The sequence below is a fragment of the Caloenas nicobarica genome, chromosome 10, assembly GCF_036013445.1.
Source record: "Caloenas nicobarica isolate bCalNic1 chromosome 10, bCalNic1.hap1, whole genome shotgun sequence".
NCBI classification, from domain to species: domain Eukaryota; kingdom Metazoa; phylum Chordata; class Aves; order Columbiformes; family Columbidae; genus Caloenas; species Caloenas nicobarica.
Genome location: NC_088254.1, coordinates 8,558,580 through 8,574,539, shown reverse-complemented (window position 1 = coordinate 8,574,539; position 15,960 = coordinate 8,558,580). Strand labels below are relative to the sequence as shown.

General features: G+C 37.3%; 1 protein-coding gene across 1 annotated transcript; it reads left to right on the top strand.

The window, feature by feature from the left end:
- The first annotated feature begins 1,062 nt into the window (after positions 1-1,062).
- FAM81A (family with sequence similarity 81 member A) lies at positions 1,063-12,841 on the top strand. The gene is made up of 8 exons (XM_065642064.1): positions 1,063-1,109; positions 2,342-2,615; positions 3,377-3,495; positions 9,094-9,223; positions 10,348-10,454; positions 11,586-11,721; positions 12,097-12,292; positions 12,702-12,841. Exons 1-8 carry the CDS (start codon positions 1,063-1,065, stop codon positions 12,839-12,841), a joined length of 1,149 nt encoding a protein of 382 aa, XP_065498136.1.
- Positions 12,842-15,960: the final 3,119 nt, after the last annotated feature.

The following is a 15,960-nucleotide window of genomic DNA, read 5'->3' as shown; positions in this document are numbered from 1 at the left end:
TACAATCGATATTTGACTATTTTGTTCCAACAACTCTATTTTTCTGCTTCTATTTGTACAGCATATTGCACTGGATTTCATCAGCAATTACAAAATTTTTTTCATAGATCAGCCTTCAGTTTTCAGTGAGGATTTTAGGTTCCCAAGGAATTCAGGCTCAGGACATGCTCATTCATGCCATCTCTATCATGAAAAATGTTTGTTTTATATAGAGTGGAATAGTTGGATTTGATTTAGGCCACCATCTTTTTGATTGAGGCTACCATCTTCTTCATTAATTTAACTTCCGTCAGCGGACAAAGCTATTGAGCCAGGTATTGGTCTCACAGTCAGATATCTAAAATGTCTTTCTGAAGCTATTTAACAGTTATCCTGCTGCAACGTCTGTCACAGTCTGGCTGGCTATGTCTAAAAATTAAAAACAGAACCTATATTCTTACCACAGAAGAATTTTCTTAAAACATAAAGTGCAGTCATTTAGATTTGAAGACAAATTAATAAAAGACTCAGTTTTGCTAAACTATGCTGATGTCTAACACATTTTATTTAGGTTTCCAACTGCCAATGCTTTTACCTGAAAAACACCTTACTGCTAACAATCTGCTGTCGTGAAATATTTTTATTTAATTCTCTAGCCAATATTTTCTTAAGCTTTATTATAATCCTGCAGATTTTTCTTTTTTATTCATAGATTGATGATGTCTGAGGCCAGTAAACCAACTGGGGACAAGAAGCTTGTTTGCCTTTGTCCTGCCAAACCAGTTCAGTGGGTCCACAGCAGATTTCAGTTTCAAGGCTGTCAACTTTGCCTTTTTTTAGAGTATCATTTTCACTATAAAAAGCTTTCTAACAGTTTTCATTCTTTTGTTCTTTTGTATTGATTTTTATTTGCCTTTATTCTATAAGCAATATTTGAACTCCAAGATCAGAGCTGTCAGCGTAATCTTAAACTTTACTTAAAGGTTCATTTAAAGCAGAAGCATGAAGTTATTTCAGTGCCAGATATAAACTATTAAATAATTCAATGTGTACTTTTTCAACAGATAAATTATTGACCAGAAAATGGCCCAGCGAAGCCCAATCTTCCCAACTCTTGCCCCTTCTGAAAGGTACAGTTTGGAATGTAAAAAATAAAGTCTTCATATTGCAGAGTATTATGTGTCTCTCAGTTCTCTATCTATTGTAATACTGTGACTTGGGACTTTGGCATTAGTATGCAAAGCAAAGTGAAATACTGTAGACTCATTCAAATCATGGCCCAAATCACAATTCCTTACTCAGCTTTTATTTAACCCTTTCCCAAAGAAATTAAATAGCTTAAACTGTAAGTGAGTAAACGTCCAAGACTACTATACTTTAACCAGTCTTCTAATAGCATGGAGTAAGTGTAAATACTCAGGCCCAGAAGTTACCTTTGTTGGAGTCCTCATGCATCTCCATCAATATCATCATGGTGAAAATAAACCGTTAATTTGGCTCATCAACAGGAAACAACATGGAGAATACATAGTAAAAGAAAAAGATCTTTTTCAAAGTGGGGTTGAACTTGTATGTTCCACTTCTGCTTCTGAAAAATTTCTTTATTCTTTGCAGAATATAGTGACAGGAAAGATTGCATTTATTAGCAGCCTAATTTTTTACTTTGAGCACCCATGAGCTCCCTTGCTTTCCATGGAAGCTATGTAGTGCAGAGGTCTCTTGAAAAATCTAGACAATTAGTGAAGGTATCCAAAGGCAAGCTATTCTGGGGGGAAATTTTGACTACTAAGATTATGAGAAACTTGTCATGATTTTGGTATCTCCTTAGTTTCCACACCTACATATGCTCCTGTGTGTTCCATGGGAGGACAGGCTTCTGTATGGTATTACAGGATAGCTGTAGAGACTGAAAAAAGGAATGGGCACAAGCAACTCTTTTTTAATCTTGGTCTGTTTTCATTTAATTTACAACATCTGCCTTCTATAGTTACTGCTTTGATTAAGCCTGGAAACTGTAGAGACAAATAGCATTACTTTTTCAGCTCAGTAAAGGGGTTCTGAATTTGGATTCTTAATCAAATTATAGGTCTGAATTGTAACTACTTTGACAATGCTAATGTCCTTTTCTTAAGATCCTATGCTTTTGTAACCTTCCTTAAAGAGCCCATTCTGCCTCTGTACAAGATATGCACAGTAGCAAACACAGCACCCATTTTTTTGTAGCAGGGGGCCCTCTCGCTGTGAGTACTTTGGTGCTTCTCCCCAGTATTGCTACTAAGACAGTATCGCACTGTGTCCAGGGGAGAGACATTGCAGAATTTGTGTAAGAACTTCACAATATCTGGATATTCTTCTCCACTAGACGGGTTCGAAATATCCCGCTGCACAGCCAGGCGTTGACAGCGGTCCCACTGGCATCTGCAAGCCTGGTGGATCAGCTGGAAGACAGAATCCTAAGCCATGAGAAAACAACGGCAGCTCTTGTGGAACACGCTTTTCGCATTAAGGAGGACATTGTTTCCACTCTGCACAGAATGCAGAACAAAGGGGGGGGCGACCGGTTGGCTAGGCAACTCTTGGAAGAACACATCCGAAACATAACGGCGATCGTGAGGCAGCTTAATCGGGACATTGAGGTATGTCAAGAATTTTTCACAGGACTAACCCCATTTAGGCTACTTATTCCTTCTAATTTAGTAAGAAAGTTTGCCAGAGGATAAGTAAAGGTCAGACAAGGTCTGAAGATCCTGTAAGCTTATAAATTGTTTTTATAACTTGAAACACTGTTCACAAATTACATAATTCCTTAAGTGGCTATTAAAATAGCACAGGATGTCAGCATATAAACACAGAAACTTTGTGGTACTAATAAGCTTGCTTTCAAAAGCTGCACTGGAAACCCCTGAGAAAATGAATTAATGCGACACTAATACCCAGCTCAAGTTCAGTCCAAAGGCTGTGCTGTATAAACACTCGGAAATGCCTTAGATCTATAATAAACTTTCTTTCACTTCCGACTTACTGACAACACCAAGCAGCCCAACCCAGCCGCTCATTTTTATGACCTAATCGTATGCAGATACATATTTCATGTCTGACCTTTGCTGCAATGAGCAACAGGGGTGTGGTGGGGAAACCGAAAGGATAAAAATTAATATTTACGCTTCCATTCCCTTGTCAAGTTATACTTTGTACATATTACGGTGTTTATGTGCAGACTGGATACTAAGAATAAGAAATAATGAATGACCTAAAAGTGTCTTATTTAGTACAAGACAAAGCTTTTAATAAAGTAATAATAAAATAGTACGTGATGTTACCGAAAACAAACGAGTGACATTTTATATGTACATTACATGTGACATAGAGTTTATATTTGCATATGAATGCTTTGTAGATGCTGCAGGAACAGATCCGTGTCAGAGACAACCTCAGCTATGGAACAAATTCTACCCTGAAGAGTCTGGAAATGCGGCAGCTTTCTGGCTTAGGGGATCTTCGGGGAAGAGTTGCAAGGTAAAAGTCAACACAGAAGTATGTTTTGGGGACTAGCTAATATTGGTGTAATCCTGAAGTATGAATGTTAATGATAATGGGCTGAATTCAACTTTGGCAAAATTCCCAGGATAATTTTGCTCAGTGTTTTCAAGAAAATGAATAATAACCCTTTGCATTCCAGTATTACACATTAAACTTAACAATATCACCCTTAATTCCTGAAATTAGTTTTTAATAAATTACCTCAGATTCCTTATGAATTTGGATTTGGTTCAGCTTTGAAAAGTACTATGGTTAGGGCAGTCTATCTTTGAAACAAATTAATTATCACAATTATAAAGGCAGCATGGAACAATCTGCACTTGTAAAGAACAGAATAGCTGCACATTTTTGCATATGTTTTAGAAGGAAAAATCTGTGCATTCAGTAATTAGTCAGCCATATTAGAAATTACATAGGCTACCTGACACATTAAGGAACAGAAATCTATAAAACAGAGATTTCATAGGCTACTTGAAACTCCAGATTACAGTTGTGGAACTACACAGACTTCAGGTTGTGTCATCAATGACACATTTACAAACTCCAGTACATTTGCTTAAGTGTCTGTACAGTTGAACGCAAAAGGCAGAGGATATGTACAGCTATAGGAAAATTACCTGATCGGGCCTACAGCAGCTTGGCTAATAGCTTTGGTGGAATTATACTTGTCCTGAAATAGATCTATTGTCTATATTGTACAGACTTTTTTTTTCTTTGATACTTCAAGTGATTTAGTGATAACCTTCAATAGCCTACAAAAATAACCAGGGAGGTATTTTCCTTGAATAAAAGTTTTCTTATAAATTATTTGATTGTTCAAAGTTTCCACTGTAACTTTCATAGCCAATTTTGTAAAGAATACTTTAGAGAGGTTTTACTTTTTTAAGTTATGCACTGTCCTTAAGTAAACAGGAATGAACTAGACAAGCTTATTTTGTCAAATCAGAAAATTGATTGAAATAATATATATAGAGTGATATACACACACATATATACCTATCTCACCAAGAAATCCCTGACAAGTTCACATGCTTAGATCTTCCTGCTTCTTTATATAAAAAATCCACTTTGAGATCACACAACATCCTGAGAAAGGTCTGTATTTGGAGCAACAGAGTCATTGACACCTTGTGAAGCACAATATAGTGCCTTTGCTTTTCATAACAGAACTTGAGTGAACAAACATGTGCCAGCATGAGTTTGACAACGGGGCCCTTGCCTGTCCCAAGTACTTGGTGTGGGGATTGGGGGGATTAGCACAGTCTGTGCCAGGATTCCTCCTTTATTTACTGAGGGCAATGCCCTTGTACTGTGACTGGCTTGCAATTTATCTGACAATTGTAGGAGATTATACTAATCTGCCTTATGTTAGATTGTGCAATGTTAGAATGTTGGGTATTTGTATTCATTCCCACAAGACAATCAGTTTATTGTCTTTTAACGGTTACTTCAATTCAACATTATGTTCTCTATGGTAAATTTTCCCTGAATGAGGAAGAAAGTAAGTTTTCCTTTATCAAAAATCAAGTTAAAGCAGTGTTCCATGGAGAAAGCTATTTGCCTTCATTTACAGACATATTCTACTTCGAAAATTAGTGTTCCTGTGAATAACAACTATATTAATTTCTGGAGATCCTGGTCAAGCCGGCAGTTTGTGATGCTGTTGGCACTATACAGATACTTAACCAGAAATTTGTCCTGGGATAAACACCTTCTGATTACTCTAGCCAATGTTCCTTAGAGAAAATAAGATGAACTCACCTAATATAATCTTACTTTTACACCTAGTCCTGCTAGCTTTCAGATAAGTTCAAAGAGTGACACCTCAGAAACGCGACTGAGTTACTATGGTTGCCAATTTACTGTGCATCCACGCTCAGCCACAGCCAAGGGATGGTGTGTGGCTCGGGCTGGAGTGACAGTCAGCTAATTTAACTCCAAGGACATCACAGTTGCTCCAGGGTGGAAGTGTGCAGCTGGACAATCAGTGTCCATCAGTTTCTATATGACACATGACAGTAAATCACCTACATCTGAGCCTTTTGGTCATGTAATAATTTTAATATCAATCTCAGGATTCTGGCAAAATTTCAGTTCCAGTAATTACAGGCATACTAAACATCCTATTCAATTTCAATATTGGAGAGAGTGGTGTTTATTTCCCAATACCAACTGTTCTGTAACATGTCAATATATCATTGAACAACTGCCTTATTATTTCTTGGGGGCTGTTGCTTTCAATGGTGAGAGCAGGGTTCGCTACATGCACACACAGTTCCGAAGCACAGCTCCACAATCACGCTACCAACAGCTCCAGAGCAGTGAGTTTCCGACAGCCCTCGCAATTAAGCTCACCTGCATCACAAAATCAACTCATATCCCTAGCAGGAGAAGACTGAGTACACATTACGGCTCATGTCTCGGGACCACTTCTCATTGAGCATAATTTATTGATGAATTTGTAAAGCATCATTATAGTGTTCACCGTGAATGATGCTGTACATTTTCCTAAGAATCAGCATTAACTGTAAGAAAAACATTACCTCTATTAAATTCAGTGACACATTCAGCAGAAAATTAGATACATGCCAATAGATCCATTACTCCAGCCTCCTGTCCCTGATGTCTGCAATTTTATATAACGCAGATTTACCAGTTCTATTTCTACTGATATTAGATCATAAAACTCATGAGTAGTGCCTTATTATTTATTTACAGAATAACTTGTGGACTACGATAATTTGTCTGGAAAATTTAAATAGAGCAGCCTGGTCAGAACCATAGCAGTAGCTGTCTCTAGAAGCTTCCCGATAGCTGAAACATCCAGAGAAATGGCAGCTATGCATGTTCAAATTGGGCCTACTTTGCATATATAGATGGTTTTTATATACATTATAGATCTGATTCATTCCAGACGCTCTGGACTCATTACATGTAGGCAGATTTTCCTACACTGCACAGAAAATGAGTCTGATGCATCTGGGATGCAGTGCATTTATGGACCCCATCAGCACAGCAAATGTGCTGCACTCCAGCTGCGTAGGAGCCGCTCACACAGCCTGACTGGGATCCCGCTCCAGGCCGCCCAGAATCCACCAGCTCTGCTGTTCCTGCCCACTGGGTGCCCTGGACATATCAACTTGCTTTTCACTACTTGTTCTTCAGCTACTTGTTTTTCACTGAAACACTGGTACTTTAATTGAAAAATCTCCTGCTATAATAAAACAGGAACATTAAAAATCTGTATGTACCATTCTAGTGTATTTATGTAGCATCCTGTTGCAGAGTATTGGTGTAGTCCTCAGCTTTATCTAGTCCTTGGCGATACCGAATAGAGCAACCATTGTGTATTTATTTCTTAGAGACTGAAGGCAACAGAAATATTCCTCAGCATGCCAGAAAAATAACTACTGCTTTTGCTTACTATGACTTGCAAGGCAGCTGTTTGATAATTTCACTGCTTATATTAAACATTACTGGTTTATATTTCAGAATTATAATGTATTCTGAAACCAAGAATGATACTTGGCACTACAAAATCTCTCCATTTATTTGTAATTTACTAATTTCAGAGAAGTACACAGCTTGGCAACCAGAACTTTCAGAAAATGTCCTCCAAAATCAAACGGTAGTAAAAACAAACACATTCTAGTGCATCCTTGGCCGAAATTTCATATTTTTAACTCAAAATGCATATTCACATAATTAATATCAGAATCTCATTTGTGTCTGGAGCACACTGATGTTTTCTTCCAGGTCAAAACTAATTGGGTGCCTGTGTGTACAATATATATAGCAAAGAGACTTCTCTTTGACCACTTCGACATATAGAATATTGTTTTTAAAAAAACAATGTAGGTTAAACATTGCATAACAACAGACAATGGAATTTAAACTTTATTCAAACTTTGTTTAAAAGGGTGAAAATTGTAATATCCCTGTAGAAAAATGAAATATTCTGATTAATACATACCAAGCTGACACTAAATTAACATAGTCAGAATTTTAATGTTTCAGTTACCATGCAACTCTATGGCCTCTTTGATCACGTAACTGAGTTCCACAAAGAAGAGAGATGAACTGTGGTCAAACCCAAAACATTAATTTGCCTTAAAACCACTTGCAAATGCCTGCTGTTCACAGTTGCTACAGTACTTTCAAAGCTCTTGCTTTTTAGATCTTCTGTGGTGCCTCAGAGAAACAAACTAACCGTTTTTGTGAGTTCATAGGCTTTTGGTGGGTAGATGCAAGATGATTTCATTCCCCTGATTCTCTCTGATTGACCACAACAACAGGAAGAGATTTGGCTTCTCTCATCCTTCTAAAGAAACTGCCTGATTGTAAGAGCTACAAGTATGGTTCACTGCTACGTAAATCATAGCTGGTGTTCCTACAGATATTACTAATCGGTCTTGCAATGCTGAACTGCTAAACTATAAATTAATTTCCACAAGTTTTATAATTTCTTTGTCCTATTTTGAATTACTGATTATTTTCATGTTGAACTTTTACCATAATACTAAGCAGATGCTGTGTTTGTCATTTTAGCTGTTACTTTCCCTTCACGATTAATGGTAACGGTAGTTGCTGTAACCGAGGTGATGAAAATGCGTGTCGCAATGAAAGCCTTCAAACTGAGATCTGACTAAAAAGAGCTTAAAATGTGTCATTGGTTTAGGTAATGATTTAACGTGCCTTAGCTCGTTCTTCCATTTTACTGCCTTTTTCTCCCTCAAACTGTAACTGCTATCTGTTCTCCATTGGTTTTGTAAATCAAATTGGGTAACATTGCCGATTACATATTTCCCTTAACGAAAAAATATACATGAGTCATACTTCACAGCAGTCTTACTCTTGAAATTACAGTACTTATATTTTACAGCTCAGTTAATGTCCTTATTGTATGTAGAAGAAACTGACCCGGCCAAAGGATTTTTGAAATGTGGTAGAAAATGCACAGATTCTACAGCACATTTACCCTGAATAGTTCCAGAACTACAATTCATAGTCTTCTGTGAGACAAAATTGCCATTGCTTTTAAAGACAATTTTACCTAAATAAAGACTAATAACTGTAAAATTTGCCCCACATTGTTTACTACACATTAATTGTATACTGCTATTTCACAAATTAAAAAATAATGTAAAGCTCAGAGGAACATAGCTACAATAATGAAAAAACAGCCCTCAATTATTTAGGCTTCTAATCATGTAGGTGAAATCATACACACGTTACTAGATGTCTTTTGGAGTATGACAAAAATACAGAGTATTGAAATTCCGCATCTTTGCATTTCTAATGTGATTTTCCTGACTGATAACAACACAGTTTATACATATTACGTCAGCGTCAAGAAAAGAGGAATGTATGTGTCAGACTACTTGACTTCCAGTCCCATTTGGGGGCAGTTTGCTGAATACTATGAGATATATCACCATTCTTATAGTCTCATAACATTGTTTTGCTAGACAGCCAGCAATTTCACAGAACTGCCTAGTCTAAAATGGATAATTTAAAAAGCCTGAACCTTGTATTCTATTCAGCTGTTGCTTTTGTATTTATTTTTTCAAACAGATGTGATGCTGGGTTAGCCAGGCTGTCTGCAGAGCATAAAATTACATATGAAAGACTTCAGAGCCTAAGTAAAGATCAACACACCTCCAAACTGATCTTAGAATCTAAAATCAAAGAGGCAGAAATACAGGTATGGTATTTGGATCAGAATGATTCATGTACGGGTGAGAGTTACAGTCCAATTCACACAGACTCCATTACTGCTAATTATTATCCTGGGAGGTCACTTATTTACAAATGGAGAGGTGTATGTGCTCACAGTCCTTATTAGATTTAATATGGGTACCCAGCTGCAATATTGCACTGGTCTAACTGAAAAAAAGGCCCTTAATTTGCTGCCTTTAGCATGCTGTGTAGAAGGGGATAGTATTTAAAAGCACCTGAAAGTCTCCAGGAATGAAGAAAAGTCAGTAGTTACTGAATGGCTTCTTGAGGTTGGAATGTGAACAACACATGGATGCTCTGCAAAACCACCACAACAATGCAACATCAGTGTCTCTCTCGGTATGTTTTGGCCTGCCCAGAATGATTTCGTATGTATTTGAACACAATAGTGAGCATTAGATACAAGCAGAGACATAAAACACTTAGGAAAAGGATTCTTCCTATCTCCATCTCAAGGCCCTCTCATTTTTTGGGGCAACGAAAGTATTTTACATCTTCATTTTGTGCTAGGTGAATGGTTAAAATCCACTTTGTGTTTCTCAGAAGACTCAGTGTAATGCACCAGCACGCCAGGAGCATATTGTCATTAATCTTGTGAAACAGAACAGTCTGTTTTGTAAAACTGGGATGATTGTTTTGGTGAGAAATATTTGCTGTTAGTAATGGCCTATCCCCAGTTAAATCCAACAGCTTTATCACTGCAGTAGCCATTATACATGAAGTGATGAAGAATATCACTCAGTATTGGTGGAGTGCTTTGCCATTCTTTTACTCTGCTTATATGACAACATAGAGATGTACGGGTTATGCAAATTCAGCTGTCTCAAGGGGGGAGCAGGCAGATGCTTTCAAGAGAAGACTATTAAAACAATTTATGGCTGAAAACTTACAGTTTTCACAATGTAGATACCTTCATCTTGTGAGACAGTATATTTTTCATGATCAAGTGAAATGTGCAAATTCAATAATTTTTCAAATGTCAGCAAAAATAGCCCCTCTTTAAGATCTCCTCTACTGGTAGGAAAACGTCCCAAATGAGACTGTGATGAAACACTGTTGAAAAACAGTAAATTCTGAATTTTGTTTCAGATTTCTCATCTTCTGAGCAGAGTAGAGCAATCAATAATGCAACAAGAAGCAAAGCTGAAGATTGCCTACAAAGAGAGCAACCAACAGCTCCATCTTCTGGATATGAAGTGAGTGCCAGGAAACCTTGCTGCTCCATTTTCCAAGTTTGGCTGTTGTCGTCTTCGGGTTTAAAAAAACGTGAACCTTTTTAAATACGTATGTGTGCTCAAGAGTTACTACAAGAGCACAATGGCCTGTCAGGTAGGACTCGCTTTCAACAAGAATTCTGCCCCTAATGTGGCGAGACCATTTTGAAAAGCCCATTAAGTCCCTAGTTAAGTTCCCAGGCAGAACTTGTATTAAAGAACACAACTAAGGATTTTGGCAACAGTGGCCTGGTGCCTTTTTGCAAGAACTGTAGAAAGCAACAAAAGCTCGAGGTGGCTGTTGAGAGCAGGGCAAGAAGTTCAGCTCAAGGAACCAGGAAGCAAGGCACAGCATTCACAAAGTGTTATTGCTTTAAATTGGCTTCGAATATGAATAGATAACTCAAATACCTGAATTATTAATTATAAGCTACTCTGCTATTACTAGACATTATACAGGGATACATTCCATTTAGATACTACCTCCTCTCCAGGCATTTCACTCAGTGGCAGTCCTGGCTTAAGCCATCCACATCCTTACTGCTTATTGCTCTCCTCATGTAATCCCATCAGTTATACCAGTAAAACTATTTGCAAACCAGATGAAAGAATACATCCAGATCTCAAATATTCACTGGAAAAAAGACTGTCTAAAGAAACACTTTCAGTGGCACAATTGGTTGGTGTTAACTTGAGGTGGGTATAGGCAATGCAAGCGGGGCTATATGAACCAGCATCACCACTAAAATAAATGGGTACTAAATCTTTGCTCAGATTTAAGACCTATGGAAAGGAAGATTATAATATGGATGGATGACCACAGTCTTTTTTCAGTGCTGCAAAAAATTTGCATCTACTATACCTCAAAATGTAGTGTTGTGTTACGTATAAATAACTGCTATTTTGTTGTGCTGCTTCATCTTTATTTTCTAAAACCATGTTACCTTATCCAGTCTAGTGGCATCAAAGTTCAAAGATTCACCTTAATATGCTGTCAAGAATGTATTAAATTGTCATGGATTTATTTTTATGAACACGTTGATAAAGAAAGTCACTGCTGAATGATCAAAAATTCTGCCCTTTTGTATCTGCTCATTTCTGTTATGCTCTTAGATTAAAAAATGCCATTGAGGAACTCAGCAGCCAGATTTTGTCTGCACGTAGCTGGATGGAACAGGAACATGAAAGGCATGAAAAAGAGCTTGTGCAAAAAATTGACCAACTCTCATTGACTTTTAAGGAAAATGCTGTAAGTTTCATTCAAACGTCCTAATAATACCTCTTGGGAAGTATGCAAGAGCATTACTAATAGCTAAGATGATGTAATTGAGTTATTATTTGAGTGAGATTTCAGACCTCCTCAATATTAGTATTTTCCCTGATGTCAAGTATAACATCCCCACAGACTGAGCATCTTCAAATAAATCTGATCACTTCTAAATATATCAGTATTTCAGCCTACAGTAATCAAGCCAGTTTAAAGCATTCTATAAAAAGTTATAATTCTTTACACCTTTGAATTCCGCATAAAAGATGATAAATCAATGTCTATTGCATATTTGGGAAAGACCACTGTAATTTCAGATGCAGAGTAAATAATTAAAACTATTTTTCCCGGCTCCAGGAAATGAGTGAAAGAACTATAGAGATGAAATTCAACCAAATGGCAGAGAAAATTGACAAAATAGAAGAAATACAGAAGATGACCATGGAAGCACATGAAGCAAAACCGACAGAAGAAAAGATAAATATTCGCATTGGCAAACTTCAAAGTGAGATAAATGAAGATATAAAAGAAATGAAAGCTGAAGTTAATGCTGGTAGGACCATAGTTATCAAGTTCTTTATTCTGAATTGTGGTAACAATTACTGACCTATAATAATATGCAAAATGCCTCTGCTTGTATCAAAGTAGACTTTGGGGCCAGATGTAATGGTTGCACCTGTGACATTAAAAAGGATTTTCACTAAGTGTGAAATTCACAGCGAGAGGTGACATCTTCTTAGCTTAGAAGTGCTCTCCCCATAGCATGCATAGGCACAGCCTGGCTGTCATCTGGGGCATTGCTGCCACCAGCACACAATTACAGGCCTATTTTTCTTCAGAACTTCTGTTATCTTTCTGCTATAAAGCGGAGAGAGTGTTATGGTAGGAAGCACATCCTGATAGAAATTACGCGATACTCTTGCTTTTGCTTATTAACTAATTTAATTCTCACCTGCAATTAGGATTTGCAGCTATCTATGAGAGTATTGGGTCTCTACGGCAAGTTCTAGAAGCGAAAATGAAGCTGGACAGAGATGAACTACAGAAGCAGATCCACCAAATGAAGCAGGAGGTTCCAACATGGGGAGAGGCTGGACCATGACTGCAAGATTTTGCCTGAGAGATTCACATTTTCCTGGCTAAACAGGCAGACTAAAATCTTGTTCCAGCCTGTAACCCAGATTAAGTGCATGTACCAAATGACATGCTGCTGTTGCGCAGGTCCGCATGTTTACTCCAAGCAGTAAACGCCAGTTCTTCATAGACGAACTGACCACAGGCTTTTACGGGCTGAGGTGCTGATTTGCCACTGCACTACTCTAGTTGCTCTCAGGAGACTAAGCACCATGTAAAACTGGAGTAATATATTGGTAAAGCTGGCACCTAATTTGCTAAAGGCATTCCAGTGCTCCCCAGTTTTGCAGGCTTGATCAGGAGGGTATATGCTTATATATGGAAAAGTGCCTGCACACACACCCCTTTAAAAACAAACAAACATAAGGAAACAAAAAAAAACCCTCAACAAAAACAAACAACAAACAAAATACAACAAGTTTATATCCGTTGTTTAGCATCAGTTTGGCAAGGTTTTCCACCTTGATACAAATTACTTAATTGAAGTCAACAGACATTTTTACAGTGACTTTCTCTACTATTCACTTCCTGGGGAGACAGAATTGGCACTGAACAGAGCAGTTTTCAAAATCTAGATACCATCAGAAAAACTTTCTTTAATTTTGCAAATATCTTCTGTGTACGTGTGTAAACTAAGTAGTGTTATATAATGTAGTTGTAGACTAAGATGATTTATTAACAACATAAGAAACTTAACTCACGTGGTCTTATGTATTGTGACCTTTTAAAATTAATAACCAAATGGAGGTGAGACAAGGTAAAAGATGTATATAGAGTATTTTATATGTGTTCCTGTGACTTGTTTCTTTATATTAATAAAAACTTTGAAAGGTTTGAAAACAAAAGAGAAGGTGATAATCTAACTTAGTCTGGAGAACGTAATGTAAAATAAAATGCAGTTTATTATCTGCTTAGAAATTTTTATTGAAGTAAAACAACTAATTCTTCGAATTTAAGTAGACTTTAATAATTCAGCAGATTCAAATTGCTAATTGCATTCACAGTATTTGCAAACAACAATGGTGCTTGTTTCCATTCCGAGAACGGATTACATAACGAAAATCAGCACCCATAACGCATATTAATCTAGACATGGAATATATATTATGTTGATTTTATATCTTCATTCATAGCTCGATATTGTTCCTCATGTTTGTGAGTCATGCAGGATTAAGCACTCATGAAAAGATTTCATGCAGTATCCTATGAATTCATACTATTAACAGTAATTCATATACACGAATACTATTAATTTACAAAAGAATTTCTGTTGACATAAGAAAATTAACAGGATGTCTCTGCACTGTCCTTAATAGACCTTTCTTTTGGCCAGTATTGCAAAACCATATTGCTATTTGGAAAATCAACGGCAAATTTCTCATCACTTTCATGAAAGAAGGTTTGACCCACAGAGTCACCATTTAAAAAAAAAAAAAAAACCACCTCCAAAAACTTAAGCTCATTAACTTCAGTAGGACAGTGTTAGTATGTAAGAATCAAGGAAACGCATACATTTTTACAGGATTAGCACCTAAGTTTATATTCACTTCCTATATAGTTGAAAGTAATTTAATTTATCAAAGATACATGGGATTTTTGCAAGTCTGGCTTCCAATGCTCTCTGATAACAAAACTGCCTCTGCTATTCCTATCTTGTGTCATCCATGTGCTGTGAAATGTATTTACAATGGCAGCTAAGGGGAAAGCCCAGTTCACTAAAGGGAGACAATGAAATGCTTGCAAATATTTCTTAAGAATTGTCTTTAAAATTCATTCATTCTTCATGTTTGTATTCTTATCTATTCTTAAATATTTAGCCATGTGCAGTGGAAAAGCTATCACTGGTGTTTTATAAAAAAGAACAAAGAAAGAAGCAAAACCAGACAGAACAAAAACCCAACAATTTTTTTCTTCTGTAATTGGAAATCTGTACCTGAGAGAATCTGGTATGATATGAAGGGCATACAAGGAATCAGAGAAACAATTTATATAGGACTTTAATAAAATGGTTCTCTTGTAAAAATCTTGTGTGATTCATCCAGATATAAAACAACACATAAAACCCCATCCAATTTTACTTTTGCTGTTTGGAAACTATTTTTTCCCAAATCTCAGCTAAGGCAGATAACTAAAAGCCCAATTAAACCAATATTGAAGTACAAGCTACTGCCAAGCAGTGCCTTATGGGGACTTGTATGCTGGGACAGACAGACAGGGTGGGTGAGGCCCGGCCGTACACACGGACACACAGAGGAGCAGCATGCCCGTTGCCCACGCTCTGCACCCAGTGCTCCAGAGTCACTTGTGAAAGGGAAGCACGTATTCCAGACCAAGAGGGTTCTGCAGAACAAGCGAAGAAAAGCCGGAATAGAAAACAGTAATATGAAGAAAGATTGAAAACTCTGGAGAAGTAACAAAGAGTCAGAAGAGTGGAGCAGTGGAATGGCAGCCGCACGGGCAAAAGCAAGGAAGAGTAGCTGCCTGCTGAAGCACAGAACAGGCCCGAAGAGTTTAGAAAGAAACAAAAGTTACAAAAAATAATATATTAGACACAGAATCCACAAGGACGGGCACATCAATCGATTTGTCACAACTCATGCTCCCTACCTACTTGCCTGCTGCATTTTACTCTGCTCAATTGGAAAAACGTATTATTTTGGTTTGTTTTCTCTCAAGTTACTTTCCTTTCTGGTTGTGGTGGGGTTTTTTGTTGGGGATTTTTTGTTAAGTTTTCTGCACAAAACAGGTGAACAATGTCTAGTCTGTCAGGGAGGGCTCATATCTGATAATTAACAGCTGAGTTCTTCCAGGGAGAATTACACTCCCTGTTATCTTTCAATCATCTTAAAGCTGTATGGCAAAACTCTCTCCTCAGACACATGGTATGAATTTTGAGGTTGTCATATGCAGGGACAGGAGATGGACTCGATAATCCTTGTGGGTCCCTTCCAACTCAGGACATTCTATGATTCTACAACCACTGCCCTGTCACCCAAACACCTAACTTAAGTGGACTCTTGATAGGACAAGATGTAACAGGATTAAATTTCAAGCACAGAGGACACAAAACCTAATTTATGACATTCT